General features: G+C 44.1%; 1 protein-coding gene across 2 annotated transcripts in view; it reads right to left on the bottom strand.

Moving 5' to 3' along the window:
• SMG1 (SMG1 nonsense mediated mRNA decay associated PI3K related kinase) overlaps positions 1–15954 on the bottom strand; it is a 233206-nt gene that overhangs the window by 107053 nt on the left and 110199 nt on the right. For both annotated transcript variants that reach the window (XM_040356901.1, XM_040356902.1), the window contains exons 29-33: positions 15477–15597; positions 5494–5742; positions 4231–4515; positions 3934–4078; positions 76–214 (exon numbers count right to left, since the gene is read on the bottom strand). In XM_040356901.1, the coding sequence (XP_040212835.1) occupies positions 76–214; positions 3934–4078; positions 4231–4515; positions 5494–5742; positions 15477–15597 (939 nt within the window). The remainder of the gene's footprint in view (positions 1–75; positions 215–3933; positions 4079–4230; positions 4516–5493; positions 5743–15476; positions 15598–15954) is intronic.

The raw sequence follows: 15954 nt of genomic DNA, 5'->3' as shown, positions 1-15954 counted from the left end.
GGCATTAGAGTTAGTCCACAAACACAAGGTCAACATTTCCCTCCACACAGTTCTTTTGTAAATACTCTAACAAACCTGTATTCCAGCTGGTCGACACATTGCCTGGCCCAAGATACCATAGATCTTCTCTTTGTCGTCATCAGATACATTATCTGGCAGTAGGTTTTGCATTTCTAATTTTTCACGCTGTAATAATTTCACACCTTCCCCTTGACTGCAGGAAGAAAACCCAGATAAGCAAATTGATTAACAGACTGCTTATATACTTGCATGTGATTATTAATTCCAGTTCCATTTTATATGGAATGTGTGATCATTGGTGCCAAACACGATTAGAAATGTACACATAGTTAAAATGTTCAATTAGTTGGTAAACCAATAAAATTTACTACAAGAAGGAGGAGAAGGAAAATGGGGAGGGAAAAGGGTAAGGCATGCAATGACGTAAAATACAACGTAACCTTGGGACTATGCTGAGACAACAGCTAGTAATATATACCATGGTCTCTATCCCTATTGCTTGTAGCAAAGGGAAGCACAAATTGGGGAAGGAAAAAAAGGGGGAAGGGGAGGGAGAAGGGAAAGAAGGGGAATAGGAATTCATGTTCTCCATAGTGCCCCTAGATGCCAACATCGTCAGTTAGCATTTAAGTCTTCTAATTGTCAATCTACCCATAAGTAAGAGTGTTGGGACTTTATTTAACGTTCCCTTCTCTTTTTGTTGTATGAACTAAATTACCATTTAGTGAATTTTTATTATATTTACAGATATACCCAGGCCATACATGCTCCTGATGAGTGGAAGTTTATCCACGAAACGCGTCAAGCTTTTTACTGATGCTATGTCACAGAAACTATATTACATCATGCAATTTCTATCTCTGAGAATCATGAATCAATCAATTTTTATCTTGCCAACCATGATCATGCAAATCATGTGTTTAGACAACCAGGTCTATATGTTTTTTTTTTACTTTGTATTCTATACATCAATTTGGATACAGTGATGCATACCATGTTATACCATAGGTACTATTATGTTATAGTTACTATGTAATTTATTATGTGATTTACCAATCATGCCTAATTACTATTTGTACATTATCTATTGTGATGAATGTTCACTGTTTGGTATGCTCTATTGCAGCCCTCAAAATTTCCACTCGCCTACTAGCATTTGGCGAGTGGATTTAAGCTGGGGGCGAGTGATGACAGGGCTGCATGAGCAATCTCCCTCCAATCTGTGCCTACACTTAGAGTCCTGATGAGATTGGCGGCCGAAGAGGAAAGGTGCATGCTCAGGAAAAGTAGTCTGGTGAGCCGCGCACAGGCAGAGCAGTACACAGGTGCTCTACTTACAATTCTCATTAAGCCATGGGACCTAACAGTATGACCTCTCTGAGCTTGCCCCCCTCCCCCGGGCCCCGAACAATGTAGCTGGAGAGCAGGAAGTAATGAGTGAGGTGGAGGATTGCAAAAATGACCACTCTGGTGCAGCGCTCACTGAAAGTTGCCCTGACATGAGAGCGGCAGCCTTCTAGTTTGTGCAGTTTTCTTCTCCTTGTGCTCTATGTAAGTGTCCAGTTTAGCCTGAGCACTGTGAACAGACTGGTCTCAATGTGTGCTGTGCGCTGTCAGTGTGCGCTGTGCTATGGTGTCAATGGCTGTGCAGTTGTGTGGATCTCAGCGCTGGATTGTACTCCCTCCCGCTGTGCTGCAGCTCCTCTCCTCTCTGCCAGCCTGAATAAAAGGGGGAAGTGGGGACATGCAAGCGTGGAGCCGCACACACGGGCTCCTGATAAGATGAATGGGAGAGAGAGGATGGATGGGAGTTGCAGAGGAGACAGGAAGAGAATGGGGAAAAGACCCAGTTCTAGTGCCCTGTCCCTCTGGTCTGCCCCCAGTGCCCTGTCCCTCTGGTCTGCCCACAGTGCCCTGTCCCTCTGGTCTGCCCACAGTGCCCTGTCCCTCTGGTCTGCCCACAGTGCCCTGTCCCATTTTGTTAAAGTTGTTGTTGGTAATATTTAATTTTGTAACTTGATTCGGCATAAAACATTGTCATTCCATGAGATAATCTACGAGGGCGTGTTTACGGGTGCAATTAGGCGCAGGGCAGTGTATGAATTAGGTGGGGCAACTGGTGGCGAGTAACTCTTGAGGCCTGGCTAGTAGCTCAGGACTTGAAATTTTGAGCCCTGCTCTATTGTATCCAATAAATGTCATTTTAACTTAATTGATTCATTATATTCCGGTGGTGTGTTTCATGTCAAAGTCCCACAATTCCTATTCCCCTTCCCCAATTTATGCTTCCCTTTCCTACAAGCAATAGGGATAGAGACCATGGTATATATTACTAGCTGTTGTCTCACCATAGTCCCATGGTTACATTGTATTTTACTTCATTACATGCCTTACCTTTTTCCCTCCCTGTTTTCCTTCTCCTCCGCCTTGTATACAATTACCAGGGACGGAGACAGTGGCCTAATAACAGCCACTGCCTCATTGAAAGTCCCAATATTTTTCCTTTCAAACAATAACATTTAATAAAAATCACTCCTTTGGTTGCTCTTCCATTAAGAACCTTTGCAAGCCATTTTAAACAGAATGGGTGTACCAGCACCCCCCTCCCCCACTTACCTGTAGGGCTTCTTAAAGCATACTCACCCACACAGCAAATCCAGCCCTGTCCCGGTGTGATGCGCTGTTCAGGTGCCACACAGACATTGTGGTCCTCTTCAGCTTGATGCCTCTCCCGGGCGCAAGCAGCCAACTCCAATGATGAGCTGGACCAGCCACCCAAGCCTGTGTGCCAATCCTGCAGTCTCCTGAGATATGCGATACGTGATGCAAGTATCCTAAGAGGTTGCAGGACCAGGTACACATTCTGGCCCAGACCAGAATGGCACCTGGTGCAGGGCTAAAAATTAAAACTTAAATAAAAGAACGGGAAAAGATTCCAGTTCTGCTTGGGAAAGGAGGAGTATTTTAAGCAGAAATAGCTCCCTTTTGGGAGTCATGTTCCTCTTTAACTGGAGATCCATGTGAAGACTACCATAAAACATGTGCCCAGGAAATGCTCCCTTACAAAAACACCAGATTTCCCAATGCTTTCTCCCCTTAAACATGCTGCATGTACAGAGAAAAAAAAAAAAAAATACATTTGAATTGACATGCCATTAAAGCTTGTGCATGCCTCTTGTGACAGGACAACACAATATATTTTTACCTCAATGTATAAGCACATGTGTAAACTATTCCTACTTCAATTTTTTAATTGCAATGAACACAGACGGTTTCCCATTCACCCTCCGCATCATCTCTATAACCCCTCCTTGTATACAGGCAGAGACCACAGGATTTCTGGCAAAAATCAACAGGTATTTTTTGCACTTATTGAACACATACACCACTTTCAATGGTATATTGAGCAGTCCAAAAGAGCAAATAATAAAAAAAGGTAATGTAAGAGTTTATATAGACTGTATAGCAGATCACTGGGGAAGGAACTTACAATAATGTGTCTGTATATACAGAGCATTTGCACATTACCCTCTGTGTTCGTCCTATTCCCCCAAATGCAGCTCTGTGCTCTCCTGCCATATCACAGATGTAATTTTCTTGCAGACTTCTCCCATTTAAGAAATCTTTAACTTTAAAGTGATTGTAGGGGGTTTTTTTTTGTTTGTTTTTTCAAACATGTCATACTTATCTCCACTGTGTAGCTCTTTTGCACAGAGTGGCCCCGAACATCGTCTTTTGGAGTCCCCTGACGGCATAGGATGCATTAAGTTGAAAGAACACGAGGGTTTACAACACCTTTAATGCTGGCCAGTCAAACATTCATAAGACCTATTCAATGGACTTCTATGTAGACCAGCATAAGCCATTTATCCTCAAAAACACATAGTAAATGTAAAATGAAGCACCACTTACCTAGCGTTATCTACCACCTTTCTTCCCCATCTATAAGCCCAGCTAGCCAGTGCAGCCCAAGACTTGGCCACTTCAGGTGCTTGCACAGATGACAAGTGGTACAGCTGGCCCAGAATGAAGTCAGGCTCACCTACTCCGATGTTCACTAATGTAAACAAAACAGTACACAAATCATATGTACAGTCAATTACCTGAAATAACTATCAAAAAAAGTAAATTCGATAAACCTTTATAATAAAAAAACAAAAAACAAAAACAAAACAAACACACACCACAATGATTTCACAACTGTGTTACCTGTAGATTCGCTTTCAATAGGTAGATACTCCTCATCCACAGCATTTACAGGTGGTAGATCAATTAATGTGTGTACATTTTTTCCCAGTGTAGAAAGGTTGGAGAGGTTTGATTGCTGGCGCACCCTGTATACTTGTTTCATCTGGCCTGATATTTCCTTCCAATCAGCTTGGATCCATTTTGCCAGTGTTAGGATAGATTTGGCCACAGAATACTCTGCTTTTGCAGACTTGCAGAAGGTGATAGCACAAGAACTTAGCATTTCCATGGCATGAGCAGACTGACCTGCATAGAGACACATGTAAATCATTAATTCCTTCAATGTACTCTACAGTCTGAAAAACTTCAAGACCACCTCCAAATATGATATGTTTGCCTTGGGTGACGCTAGAAAGAAATAGAGCCTCTGATTCTGGTTCTATTGATGTTTTTTTTTTTATCAACCCCACGATTGGAGCTACTGTACCAACGTCCCCCCCCCCACACCCCACCAGAACACTCTGATTAGCCACCTCTGCTGTTGGCAGAGAACGCTGATCTGGAGTCAGTTGGATGCAGGTTTTTCAGCATGCAGCATCCAACAGGCCGATATACACACACAGGCTGAATGTCTGCGTTTTTTTTTTTTACCGGTCACCGTCTCCCGACAGTCGGCCTGTGTACCTCCCAGCTTAAAGGAGAAGTCCAGCCTGAGATGTTTAGGCTGGGCTTCTCCTCTGGGTCACAGCAGTGCAATTTGTTTTGCACTCCTTAACCCGTTTTCAGCGGAGAGCGGTCTGAAGTCGGCACTCCGCTGATGTTACTGCCATCAGTCGAGACATCGCGGTGTTTGGTGGCTCGGTTCTCAGTGCAGAGACGCCGGGGGAAAGATGCAGCACCGAGGTAAGTATGATGGGCAAAAAAAAAACGAAAAAACTTCTCTTTTAAGCTTTGTATTTATAGATTGAGGATCCATGAAAAGCTGAACGCTACTTAGCGCGGCTATTTGCTCAGGGAGTAGAATGAAAGGTTCTAGCCTCACTGACTTAACACAGTGCTGTATACTGTATGCAGCTAAAGGCTACATATAGCGCACACAGCAGCAGCAACTGTTATTGAAGTAGATCGCTTGTTTGTACCACCTTGATCCAAACAAACTATACATTAAAAGAAACCTGGAGATCAGCTTTAAAAAGGTGGGTGTGTCAACTAATAATTTACAACAGCTGATCGGTAAAGGTGAAGTGTTATTACATCAAAAATAAAAAGCTAAGTCACACTGACCTGCAGCATACAGTAGCTTGGCTTTTTCAATATCAAGTTCCGGTCCCCACTTCTCATCCATCTGCCCGCTGAGTGAAAGTTTCTTAAAATGAGTGACTAATTCCTGAGCATTGCTCACTTGTCCTAAATTGATTTCACTGCACTGAGCAAGCAATCGTGCAGCAAGAGTGACGTTTCCATGTTTTCTGGCACATTTGGCAGCCGTTAATCCCAATTCCATCAGATGACTTTTTATCGGCACTGTTGGTTCTGAAAATTATTTTTAGAAGATTACGCTTGATACAGTTATATACAGGTCATTATAGATCCTGATTTGAAAAAATAAAGAAAGAAAATCTGAAAAATGTAGTCTCCTTCCTGTTACACATGGCAATATGACAGATAATGCACACTTGCTTAATGCTCTGCAACATGAACTTGTATCGATACTGTATTGGTGTTCAATTTTTTTTACAGGAAATTATATAAGCCCTTCTCACTTTTGTGTCAGATTCCTGCATGCACATTGATTTCCATTCACAGCATAATTATTGATGGACTACTTGGATTCTGCTAAAATTGTGAAAGCACTGTATATATTACAAGGATTGTTCTCATAAGCGGGGAATGACCTGAATGGCATGCCTTGTCTAATATACACAGTGCTGAAGGCGTTTTCTTTGACATACTCGTTTAGTCATTTGGTGGAACTGGGGTTAAAATTTTTTTCTTTTGCAACAAGTACACAGAAGGGATAACAAGTCCACGGAAGGGATAACAAGTCCACGGAAGGGATAACAAGTCCACGGAAGGGATAACAAGTCCACGGAAGGGATAACAAGTCCACGGAAGGGATAACAAGTCCACGGAAGGGATAACAAGTCCACGGAAGGGATAACAAGTCCACGGAAGGGATAACAAGTCCACGGAAGGGATAACAAGTCCACGGAAGGGATAACAAGTCCACGGAAGGGATAACAAGTCCACGGAAGGGATAACAAGTCCACGGAAGGGATAACAAGTCCACGGAAGGGATAACAAGTCCACGGAAGGGATAACAAGTCCACGGAAGGGATAACAAGTCCACAGAAGGGATAACAAGTCCACAGTAGGGATAACAAGTACACAGAAGGGATAACAAGTACACAGAAGGGATAACAAGTACACAGTAGGGATAACAAGTACACGGAAGGGATAACAAGTACACAGAAGGGATAACAAGTACACAGAAGGGATAACAAGTACACAGTAGGGCACAAATACAATGAGCAAAATCTATAACAGATTCAGAGACTAATATTCCCACTGTCACTTGAAACCACCTGACTTTGTATGGTCTGATGGCAATTTAATTGGTAATTGTAAATTACTTAAAAAACCTGCTTGGGTTAAGCAACGCTGAATGTATTGGTTTGTTTTGAGGTTCAATCTAAGTTTATTGAAAATTTTTATATTAGACTTGTAATGCAGAAGTCATATACACATATATAAAAAAAAACAAGAAACACTGCAATATAAATATGTATATGATATTCTACATGTAATAGAAACAGTTACACCTGTATAACAACGATTAGTGCTACCACTAATAGGAGGGGGAATGTACTATTACAGAAGAATATTCATTACCGATGATAATGAACCAAAAAGCATTCAACAGTTGTCTTAAGAGCCTCTTAGAACCGGCAAAAGCCAGAATATTAAAAAAAAATTTAGAATCCATCATCTAATCCAAAAATGGTGCACATGAAAAAAAAAAAAAAACAGAACATAAACGTGAAAAAAATAAATAAAAAGAAGAAAAAAAAAATACATATAAAATAAAAAGCAGCCAGGAGTTGACTACCAGATGCTGCCTCACGCAACACAATCTTGGACCAAATTCAGGTCCTACAGTTGTCCAGCCATATTTGTTGACATTGTTTATAGGTTTCCCAATTTACTTGCCAAAGGGGACTATCCTTGCAATGTAATCCAGCTCTACAACCCACTCTTAAAAGTTATCTGGTTCCCTAGTAAAAAATTATTTTGAAGAAAAAAAAAGAGGAAAGGTAGTTGAACTGTATAAAACAGCAAAAGGGATATAAAAAGATACCCAAGGAATTGAGAATGCCAATCAGCAGTGTTCAAACTCTAATCAAGAAGTGGAAAATTAGGGGTTATGTTAAAACCAAACCACGGTCAGGTAGATCAACTAAAATTTTAGCCACAATTGCTAGGAAAATTGTTTGGGATGCAAAGAAAAATCCACAATTTCAAGATGCATGGTCGAGTCGCAAGAGGAAAACCATTACTACACAATTGCCACAAAGTTTTCTGCCTACAACATGCCAAACAGCACAGAGACGAGCCTCAAACCTTCTGGCACAAAGGTTATTTGGAGTGATGTGTGTTGCTATGGCCATTTCTATAGTGACTTTATTGCAATAATATAGAGTTAAGTTTATGTTCCCCCCCCACCATTGATATGTAAATAACTGAGGCCAGAAGTTCTTTGCAGGAAATGGGTAGGAGAGGCTTGGAGAACATTTGTAGAAACATGTGTTTGGACAACAGAGATGTGTTTGGATAGACAAAGAGGAAGACATGGATGGAGCTCAAGAACTTTGCGAGTTGGTCCTTTCTCAGTCCATGAAGGACATTACATCTTGACCCCCAAGTTGTGTAACTGTTTTGTTTATTTAAAGTGTACATATTGTACATGCTTATATGTGTAGGCATATTTTTGTAAGCTATGATGGAGGATTACTGGTGTTTTGGGGATGTGAGAGCTACAAAGGCACAGGAAATTTGGTCAAAATTGTTGGCAAGATGAATGCAGTATGTCAAATAATACTGGAGGAACATTTGCATTCGTCAGCCAGGAAGCTGCACATGGGACGTACTTGGACATTCCAACATGACAATTCTTCAAAACACAAGGCCAAGAAGACCTGTCATTGGCTACAGCACAATAAAGTGAAGGTTCTGGAGTGTCCATCTCAGACTTGTGATCTCAATATCATTGGAGCGACTCTGGGGAGATCTCAAACGTGCAGTTCATGCAAGAAAGCCCAAGAGGAATGGACAGCATCATCTGAGAAGATAAAGAGCCTCATCCACAAATACCACAAAAGACTTCAAGCTGTCATTGATGTTAAAGGGGGCAATACACGGTATTAAGAACTGGGGTATGTAAACTTTTGATCAGGGTCATTTGGGTAGTTTCCGTTGTCATTATAATTTAAAAATAGTAAACACAGTTGATTGATAATAAATGGCTTCAGCCAAACACCAACCATGAGTGAAAGAAAGGTTTGTGTCATCATTCATATTCTATAAAAAAAAAAAGCATTTTTTTATATAAATTCTGCCAGGGTATGTAAACTTATGAGCACAACTGTAAGTGAACACATTCAAAGTTTGCCGATTGTGTTGATGTCTACTGTGGGAATACAGTAACTATCAGAAATGGAGTAATCCGTCTTACCAGATCATGAAGCTTGATTCTGTATAGGGTCCAGGTTTTGCACATCAAGGTGTGTGCATACCCCGAACAGGGTCATCAGGGTCTGGGTTTCATAGGGATGGACTACAGCCCTGGACCTGTATAGCACTCTGTAGCTAATTACACCAACTGCAGGTGTGGGGACCCATGCAGGATCCAATGACCAAGTCAACATTACAGGCTGTCTCTATGGCACAGACTCCAGGTATGGCTCCCAAAGTTGCACTACTTATATTAATGTATTAGAAGACGGCGAAGAGTTCTTTAAAGAATACAAATTTAAAATAAAGAGATTTTTAATACAGCTTACCTGTAAAATCTTTTTCTTGGAGTACATCACGGGACACAGAGCGGCATTCATTACTATATGGGTTATATGGAGTACCTTCAGGTGTAGACACTGGCAATCTCAAACAGGAAATGCCCCTCCCTATATAACCCCCTCCCATAGGAGGAGTACCTCAGTTTTGTAGCAAGCAGTATGCCTCCCAAAATGGTCCTCAAAAAAGAGGGGTGGGAGCTCTGTGTCCCGTGATGTACTCCAAGAAAAAGATTTTACAGGTAAGCTGTATTAAAAATCTCTTTTTCTTTATCGTACATCACGGGACACAGAGCGGCATTCATTACTATATGGGATGTCCCAAAGCAATGCTTACAATGAGGGGAGGGAGAACATCTCCAAGACAAAAGGATTTAATTTAGAGATATACTCAAATCATAATAAATCCAACTTAGTTGAGAAAAATAATTTTAAATTTTAAATTTAACTCAAAAAAGAGGAGCCCCCGGAATCCGAGGGTCTCAAACTGCAGCCTGCAGCACTGCCTGCCCAAAGGCTGTATCAGAATTCCTTCTTACGTCCAACTTGTAGAATTTTGTAAACGTGTGGACAGAAGACCAGGTTGCCGCCTTGCAAACTTGAGCCATAGAGATCTGGTGGTGTGCTGCCCAGGAGGCGCCCATGGCTCTAGTAGAATGAGCCTTTAATGATACTGGAGGAGGCAACCCTTTCAAGCCGTAGGCCTGAGTGATTAATTGCTTAATCCACCTAGAAATGGTGGACTTTGCAGCTGCCTGCCCCTTCTTGGGCCCATCCGGTAGAATGAACAGCACATCTGTTTTCCGGATCTTCTTTGTAGCTTTAAGATAGGCCTTCATGGCCCTGACAATATCCAAGGTATGCAGCAACCCTTCCTTTCTGGAAGTAGGTTTAGGGAAGAAGGATGGTAATACCAAATCCTGGTTCAAATGAAAACTGGATATGACCTTCGGTAGGAAGGAAGGATGAGGGCGGAGAACGACCCTGTCCTTATGAAAAACAAGATATGGTTCCTTACAGGATAAGGCCGCTAGCTCCGAAACTCTTCTTGCGGAAACTATGGCAACCAAAAATACTAACTTCCTTGTCAGTAGAACCAAAGGAATTTCAGCCAACGGCTCAAACGGTTGTTTCTGTAAACTTGACAGAACAAGATTTAAATCCCACGGACAAAGCGGGGATTTAACTGGAGGTCTAATACGTAAGACCCCTTGAAGGAAGGTCTTAACCAGCGAGTGGGTGGCCAGCGGCCGCTGAAACCACACTGACAGAGCAGAAATCTGTCCTTTGATTGTGCTTAATGCCAATCCTTTATCCACTCCTAGCTGGAGAAAACTTAATACTCTATCGATGGTAAATTTGCGAGAAAAGCCATCGCTTGGACTCACACCAGCCTACATAGGCCTTCCAGACCCTGTAATAAATCACCCTAGAGACCGGTTTCCTGGCTCTGATTAGGGTAGAGACTACTTTCTGAGACAGACCTCTACCCCTGAGAATCAGGGATTCAGCTTCCAGGCCGTCAAATTTAGATGCCGTAAGGCAGGGTGGAGGATCGGACCTTGCGATAGCAGGTCTGGCCGTAGAGGAAGAGTCCAAGGGTCTCCCACTACCATCTTTAGGATGAGTGAGTACCATGCCCTTCTGGGCCATGCTGGAGCTACCAGGATGACTGGTATGTGTTCCACCCGGATCCTGCGCAGCAGGCGGGGTAGTAACTGGAGCGGGGGAAACGCATAAAGAAGTTTGAACTGATGCCAAGGGCAAACCAACGCATCGGTTCCGCAGGCCATCGGATCCCTTGAGCGGGATATGAACCTGTCTAGTTTCTTGTTGAGTCTCGATGCCATGATATCCACGTCCGGCACTCCCCATCTTTGGCAGAGTGCTTGAAAGACTTGTGGATGCAGAGACCATTCCCCCGGCCATAGAGTCTGGCGGCTTAAGAAGTCCGCCTGAAAGTTGTCCACTCCTGGAATGAATATTGCCGATATGCAGGGCACATGCGCCTCTGCCCATAGGAGAATCAAGCTCACCTCTCTCTGAGCGGCTTGACTCCTGGTTCCCCCTTGGTGATTTATGTATGCCACGGCCGTGGCATTGTCTGATTGAATTCTCACCGGGAACCCCTGCAATTTTGACGTCCAAGCCCTGAGGGCTAGTCGAGCAGCTCTGAGCTCCAAGATGTTGATGGGCAACTGCTTCTCTGGCTTTGCCCAAGTACCTTGGCGAGTGCAACCATCCAAAATTGCTCCCCAGCCCGTCAGGCTGGCGTCTGTGGTCACTATCTTCCAAGCCACTGGGCTGAAAGACTTCCCCTTCAGTAGATTCTGAGGGTCTAACCACCAACACAGACTTTGTCGGACTCTTGATAAGAGCGGCAACGGGATATCCAAGGCCTGTGGCCTTCTGCTCCATGCTGACAGGATGGCTGCCTGTAGGATGCGAGTGTGGCTCTGGGCGTATGGTACCGCCTCGAACGTGGCCACCATCTTGCCTAGTAACCTCATACATAGGCGAATAGTCGGTTCTTTCTTGCTTAGAACCAGTAGGATTAATTCCTTGATGGCTTTTACCTTCCTCAGAGGTAGGAACACTCCTTGTTGTTCTGTGTCTAATCTCATGCCGAGATATTCCAACTGCCTTGTGGGCTGGAAAGCTGACTTTTCTCGATTTAGGACCCAGCCGAACCTCTCGAGGTATTGGACCGTGAGGGCCACTGCTCGCTCCAAGCCGGGAGACGAGTGGTCTATGACTAGGAGGTCGTCCAGGTATGCTAGGATCGTGACCCCTTGGATCCTTAGCTTGGCTAGGATCGGAGCTAGGACCTTCGTGAACACCCGGGGGGCCGTAGCCAACCCGAAGGGAAGCGCCACGAATTGGAAGTGACGCGAAGCCACCATGAAGCGTAGATATCTTTGATGTGGCTGATAAATTGGAACATGAAGGTAGGCATCCTTTATGTCTATGGACGCCATGAAGTCGTCCTTCTGGAGTGTGGCAGCTGCTGACCGCACGGATTCCATCCGAAATGAGCGGATCTTTAGATATGCATTTACCATCTTTAGGTCCAAAATTGGCCTGACATCTCCATTGGGGATGATGAATAGGTTGGAGTAGAAACCCAGCCCCTGTTCCAGGACTGGCCGGAATCCGAGGCGGATCGTTTGGAATCCTCGACTCCTGGAAATGAGGAGGAGGAAACCTTAGGAAATCTAATTTGTAGCCTGTGGCCACGGAAGACCGTACCCACTCGTCGGGAATGCTGGCTTCCCAAATCTCTGAAAAGAGTCGCAGCCTTCCCCCCACCTTCGTGGGTGGGGGCGCCCCTTCATAAGGTTGGCTTGGGGGCTGGTTTTGCTGGTTTGCGAAACCACTGCCTTTTGCCTCTAACAGCCTGTCCTTGTGATTTGCTGTTGAAGCCGAAGTTTGCTTTTGCAGGAGGCCGTCGATACTGCTTGGCATTAGAGGGCCCCTGCCCAGGGGAATACTGTCGTTTAAACGCAGGCCCCTAAACCTTCTTCTTAGTTGGCAAGAGAGTACTCTTGCCGTTTGAAATGGTCTGAATGTATTTATCTAGGTCTTCTCCGAAGAGTCGTCCTCCATGGAAGGGGAACCCTACCAGGAGCTTCTTGCATGGGGGCTCAGCCTCCCAGCTTTTTAACCATAAGAGTCTTCTCATATGGATAAGGGATAACGATAAACGTGACGCTTGCTGGATAGAATCCTTGATTGCGTCTACCGTAAAACATATGGCCTTAGGGACATCCGAAAATTCTTCTGCCTGCTGGGCAGGAATAAGTTTAAGCATCTGCTTAAATTGATCCGATAATGCTTGAGCGACCCCAATCGCAGCCACAGCTGGCTGTACTACTGCCCCTGCAGTAGTGAAGGAGTTCTTAAGTAGTGCTTCCAAGCGCTTATCAACTGGATCCTTGAACACCTGTATGTTTTCTACAGGGCATGTTAACGATTTGTTAACACATGTGATGGCTGCTTCCACTGCAGGAGTAGCCCATCTTTTGGAAAATTTTTCTTCCATAGGATATAGGACAGAGAACTTCTTAGGTGGTAAGAAGATCTTATCTGGCTTGTTCCAATCTTGGAACAAAACTCCCTCTAATAGAGGATGGATCGGAAACACAGCATTGCTTTGAGGCGCCCTCAGTGAGCCCAAAGCTGAAACCGTCGATACCTGGAGATCTGGTACTGGCAAGTTGAATGCCCTATGGACCAAGTCCGACAATCCTTGAATCCACCAGCTCTCCCTCAGGGAGACTGCCCCAGACTCCTCTGTATCCGGATCTTCGATCCCTGAACCTACTTGGTCCTTGTCCAAGAGGTCGTCCAATTCCCCTGAGGAAAGGACCTCCTCTTCTGAGGGTCCGCGCTCGGGCGACGGAGATCTATTCCGCTTACTGCCCCGCATAGCTGCGGCTATCATTTTACCCATGCTTTTCTGCATCTCTTTTAAAGAGGTGAGTAATACCTCCTCCGTGACCATCTTAGGGTTGGACTGACCCGCGTCAGCTCCAGCCCCAGATCCCGATGGCCCCAAGGCTCCCTGTGGGGAAAGCAGCGGCATAGCATTGTCCGAGACCTCAGACTCTCTGGGGGAATCCCCACCTCTTGTACCCTTGTTTTTTGATGCCATGGTACAATACCGAGGTACACCTGCTACTTATTGGTACCTGGGACTTATAAATAGTTAAATGCCCCAAACACCTGTTTGGGGGATAAAAAATGCTTCCTCTCCCCTAGATGACACTTTTTTTTTTTTTTTTTTCAAAAAAAAAATCTTTTTTTTTTTCAAATCTAGGAAAGAAAAAACATTCTGTCCCCCTGAGTAGTATTGCAAGAAAAACTATGAGATGGAAAAGAAACAGCCTATTTCTAGGCTTGAAAACAGTCTTTCTGAAGACTGCAATATTCTTTCTGGCCACTGTGTGTCCTCGGCGCCCCGTGCTTGCCGTTCTGGTCTTTCCTCCTCAGTTCCAAAGTATTGAATGAGCTATATGGAACAAACAAGGAAGGGCCGCCCCTTCCTTAAGCCACTGACCCGCCCTTCCCCCCCAGCAATCTCAAACAGGAAATGCCCCTCCCGACAGGGGGGGGGTGGGGTTGGGAGGAAGGGACCTCTCTGCTCCAGAGGTCGGCGTTTTGCCTGCTTTGCAGGCCGTGAGGAGGAAGACTGAATGGAGCATCGCCTGGAGGCTTGCAGGTAAGCACAGCTCTCTGACACACACATATACTTTTATATCACACAGGCCCCACTCAATGCTTTTCCAACACTACAAGGGAGGTCACATCTTATGGGGAATAATACATATAGAGCCATCCTATCTTTATGATATGTGACTAGTTTGCCAGATGCAGTGCATAACTTTAGGCATGTCCCCTGTGACCCCCCAGAAAAAACCTGCTAAGAACCAAGTTCCGCAAGTTTTCCCCTCACTTACCTGCTCCATGCCGCAGGACTTTGCCAAGCAAGAGGCCCAATCTTCCCCCATCTCGGTGGGGATGTCTAGACCTTCAGGCCCTGGGTTCCTATGAAGGATCCACTGTCCTGGGCCCATATAGCACTCTGGCAACAGAAACATTAGGCACCCAAAGGTTTCTAAGTTCTGGGCCCAGGGTCCAGCTCTCTAAAAAGAAAAGCATTATGGGCTATACCCCAAGGGTTTGGGGTCCGGTTACTGACCACTTTAGCGCTGAGGCTTTTTTGGACAGAACCGGTTAGCTCACCTAATCCCAAGGATGTGGAGGCAAGCTAAACCATGACTAACACCTAAGACACTGGCGGAAAAACTGAGGTACTCCTCCTATGGGAGGGGGTTATATAGGGAGGGGCATTTCCTGTTTGAGATTGCCAGTGTCTACACCTGAAGGTACTCCATATAACCCATATAGTAATGAATGCCGCTCTGTGTCCCGTGATGTACGATAAAGAAAAACCAGTTGAGAGATTTCTCTAAGGGAAAAACTGTTCAATACATTTAAAGGCAGTAGTAAAAAAGGACTCAGAGTGTAGATGGCGTTACAAGGGGACAAGTGCTAAAATTAGTTCATCACATTTCTCTAGCTAAAAAAAAAAAAAAAAAAAAAAAATCACGCAGTGCAAGGATGTCTTTTCACAATGATATCTTAAAGAAAAAGGAAAAGCATTCCTGAAGTCTAGCAACCAGTAAAACTACCTACCTTTGAATCTTTCTGCAAGTTGGTTTTGAAAAGCTGTGTATCTTAAAGCATGTATCCATGGTCTGACATCATGCCGTTTACATGAGCGCAAAGCTTCACTGAACAGAGGGATCAGACAGTCCTGTGAGAGAACATAAATACAACATAGTTATACTGATTGCAGCCCAGGTTATGCATGGCATATTAGAACAGATACAAATCCTCACAATGATGCTTTCACTGCAGTCTTGTCTATTCGTAGAGAATTATGCATAATAGAATTTTTGCACTCAGAGTTAAATTCTTTACTTGTAGTCCATTAAAATACCGTAAGGTTATATTGCCCCTGGCAAATTGTAGTCCAGCCCCAAAATAACCTCTCCTCTACCCAGAATGTCTGTTTGTGGCAAACAATGTCAAGAGAATGAGCAGAAACAAAGGGATGGGACCCGTTTCCCACAATAAACCAATTAGTGGCACTTTATGAACGACTTCTCTG

The sequence above is a fragment of the Rana temporaria genome, chromosome 6 (assembly GCF_905171775.1).
Source record: "Rana temporaria chromosome 6, aRanTem1.1, whole genome shotgun sequence".
Lineage (NCBI taxonomy): Eukaryota > Metazoa > Chordata > Amphibia > Anura > Ranidae > Rana > Rana temporaria.
The sequence above is the reverse complement of the archived record's forward strand: the minus strand, read 5'-3'. Positions and strand labels throughout refer to the sequence as shown.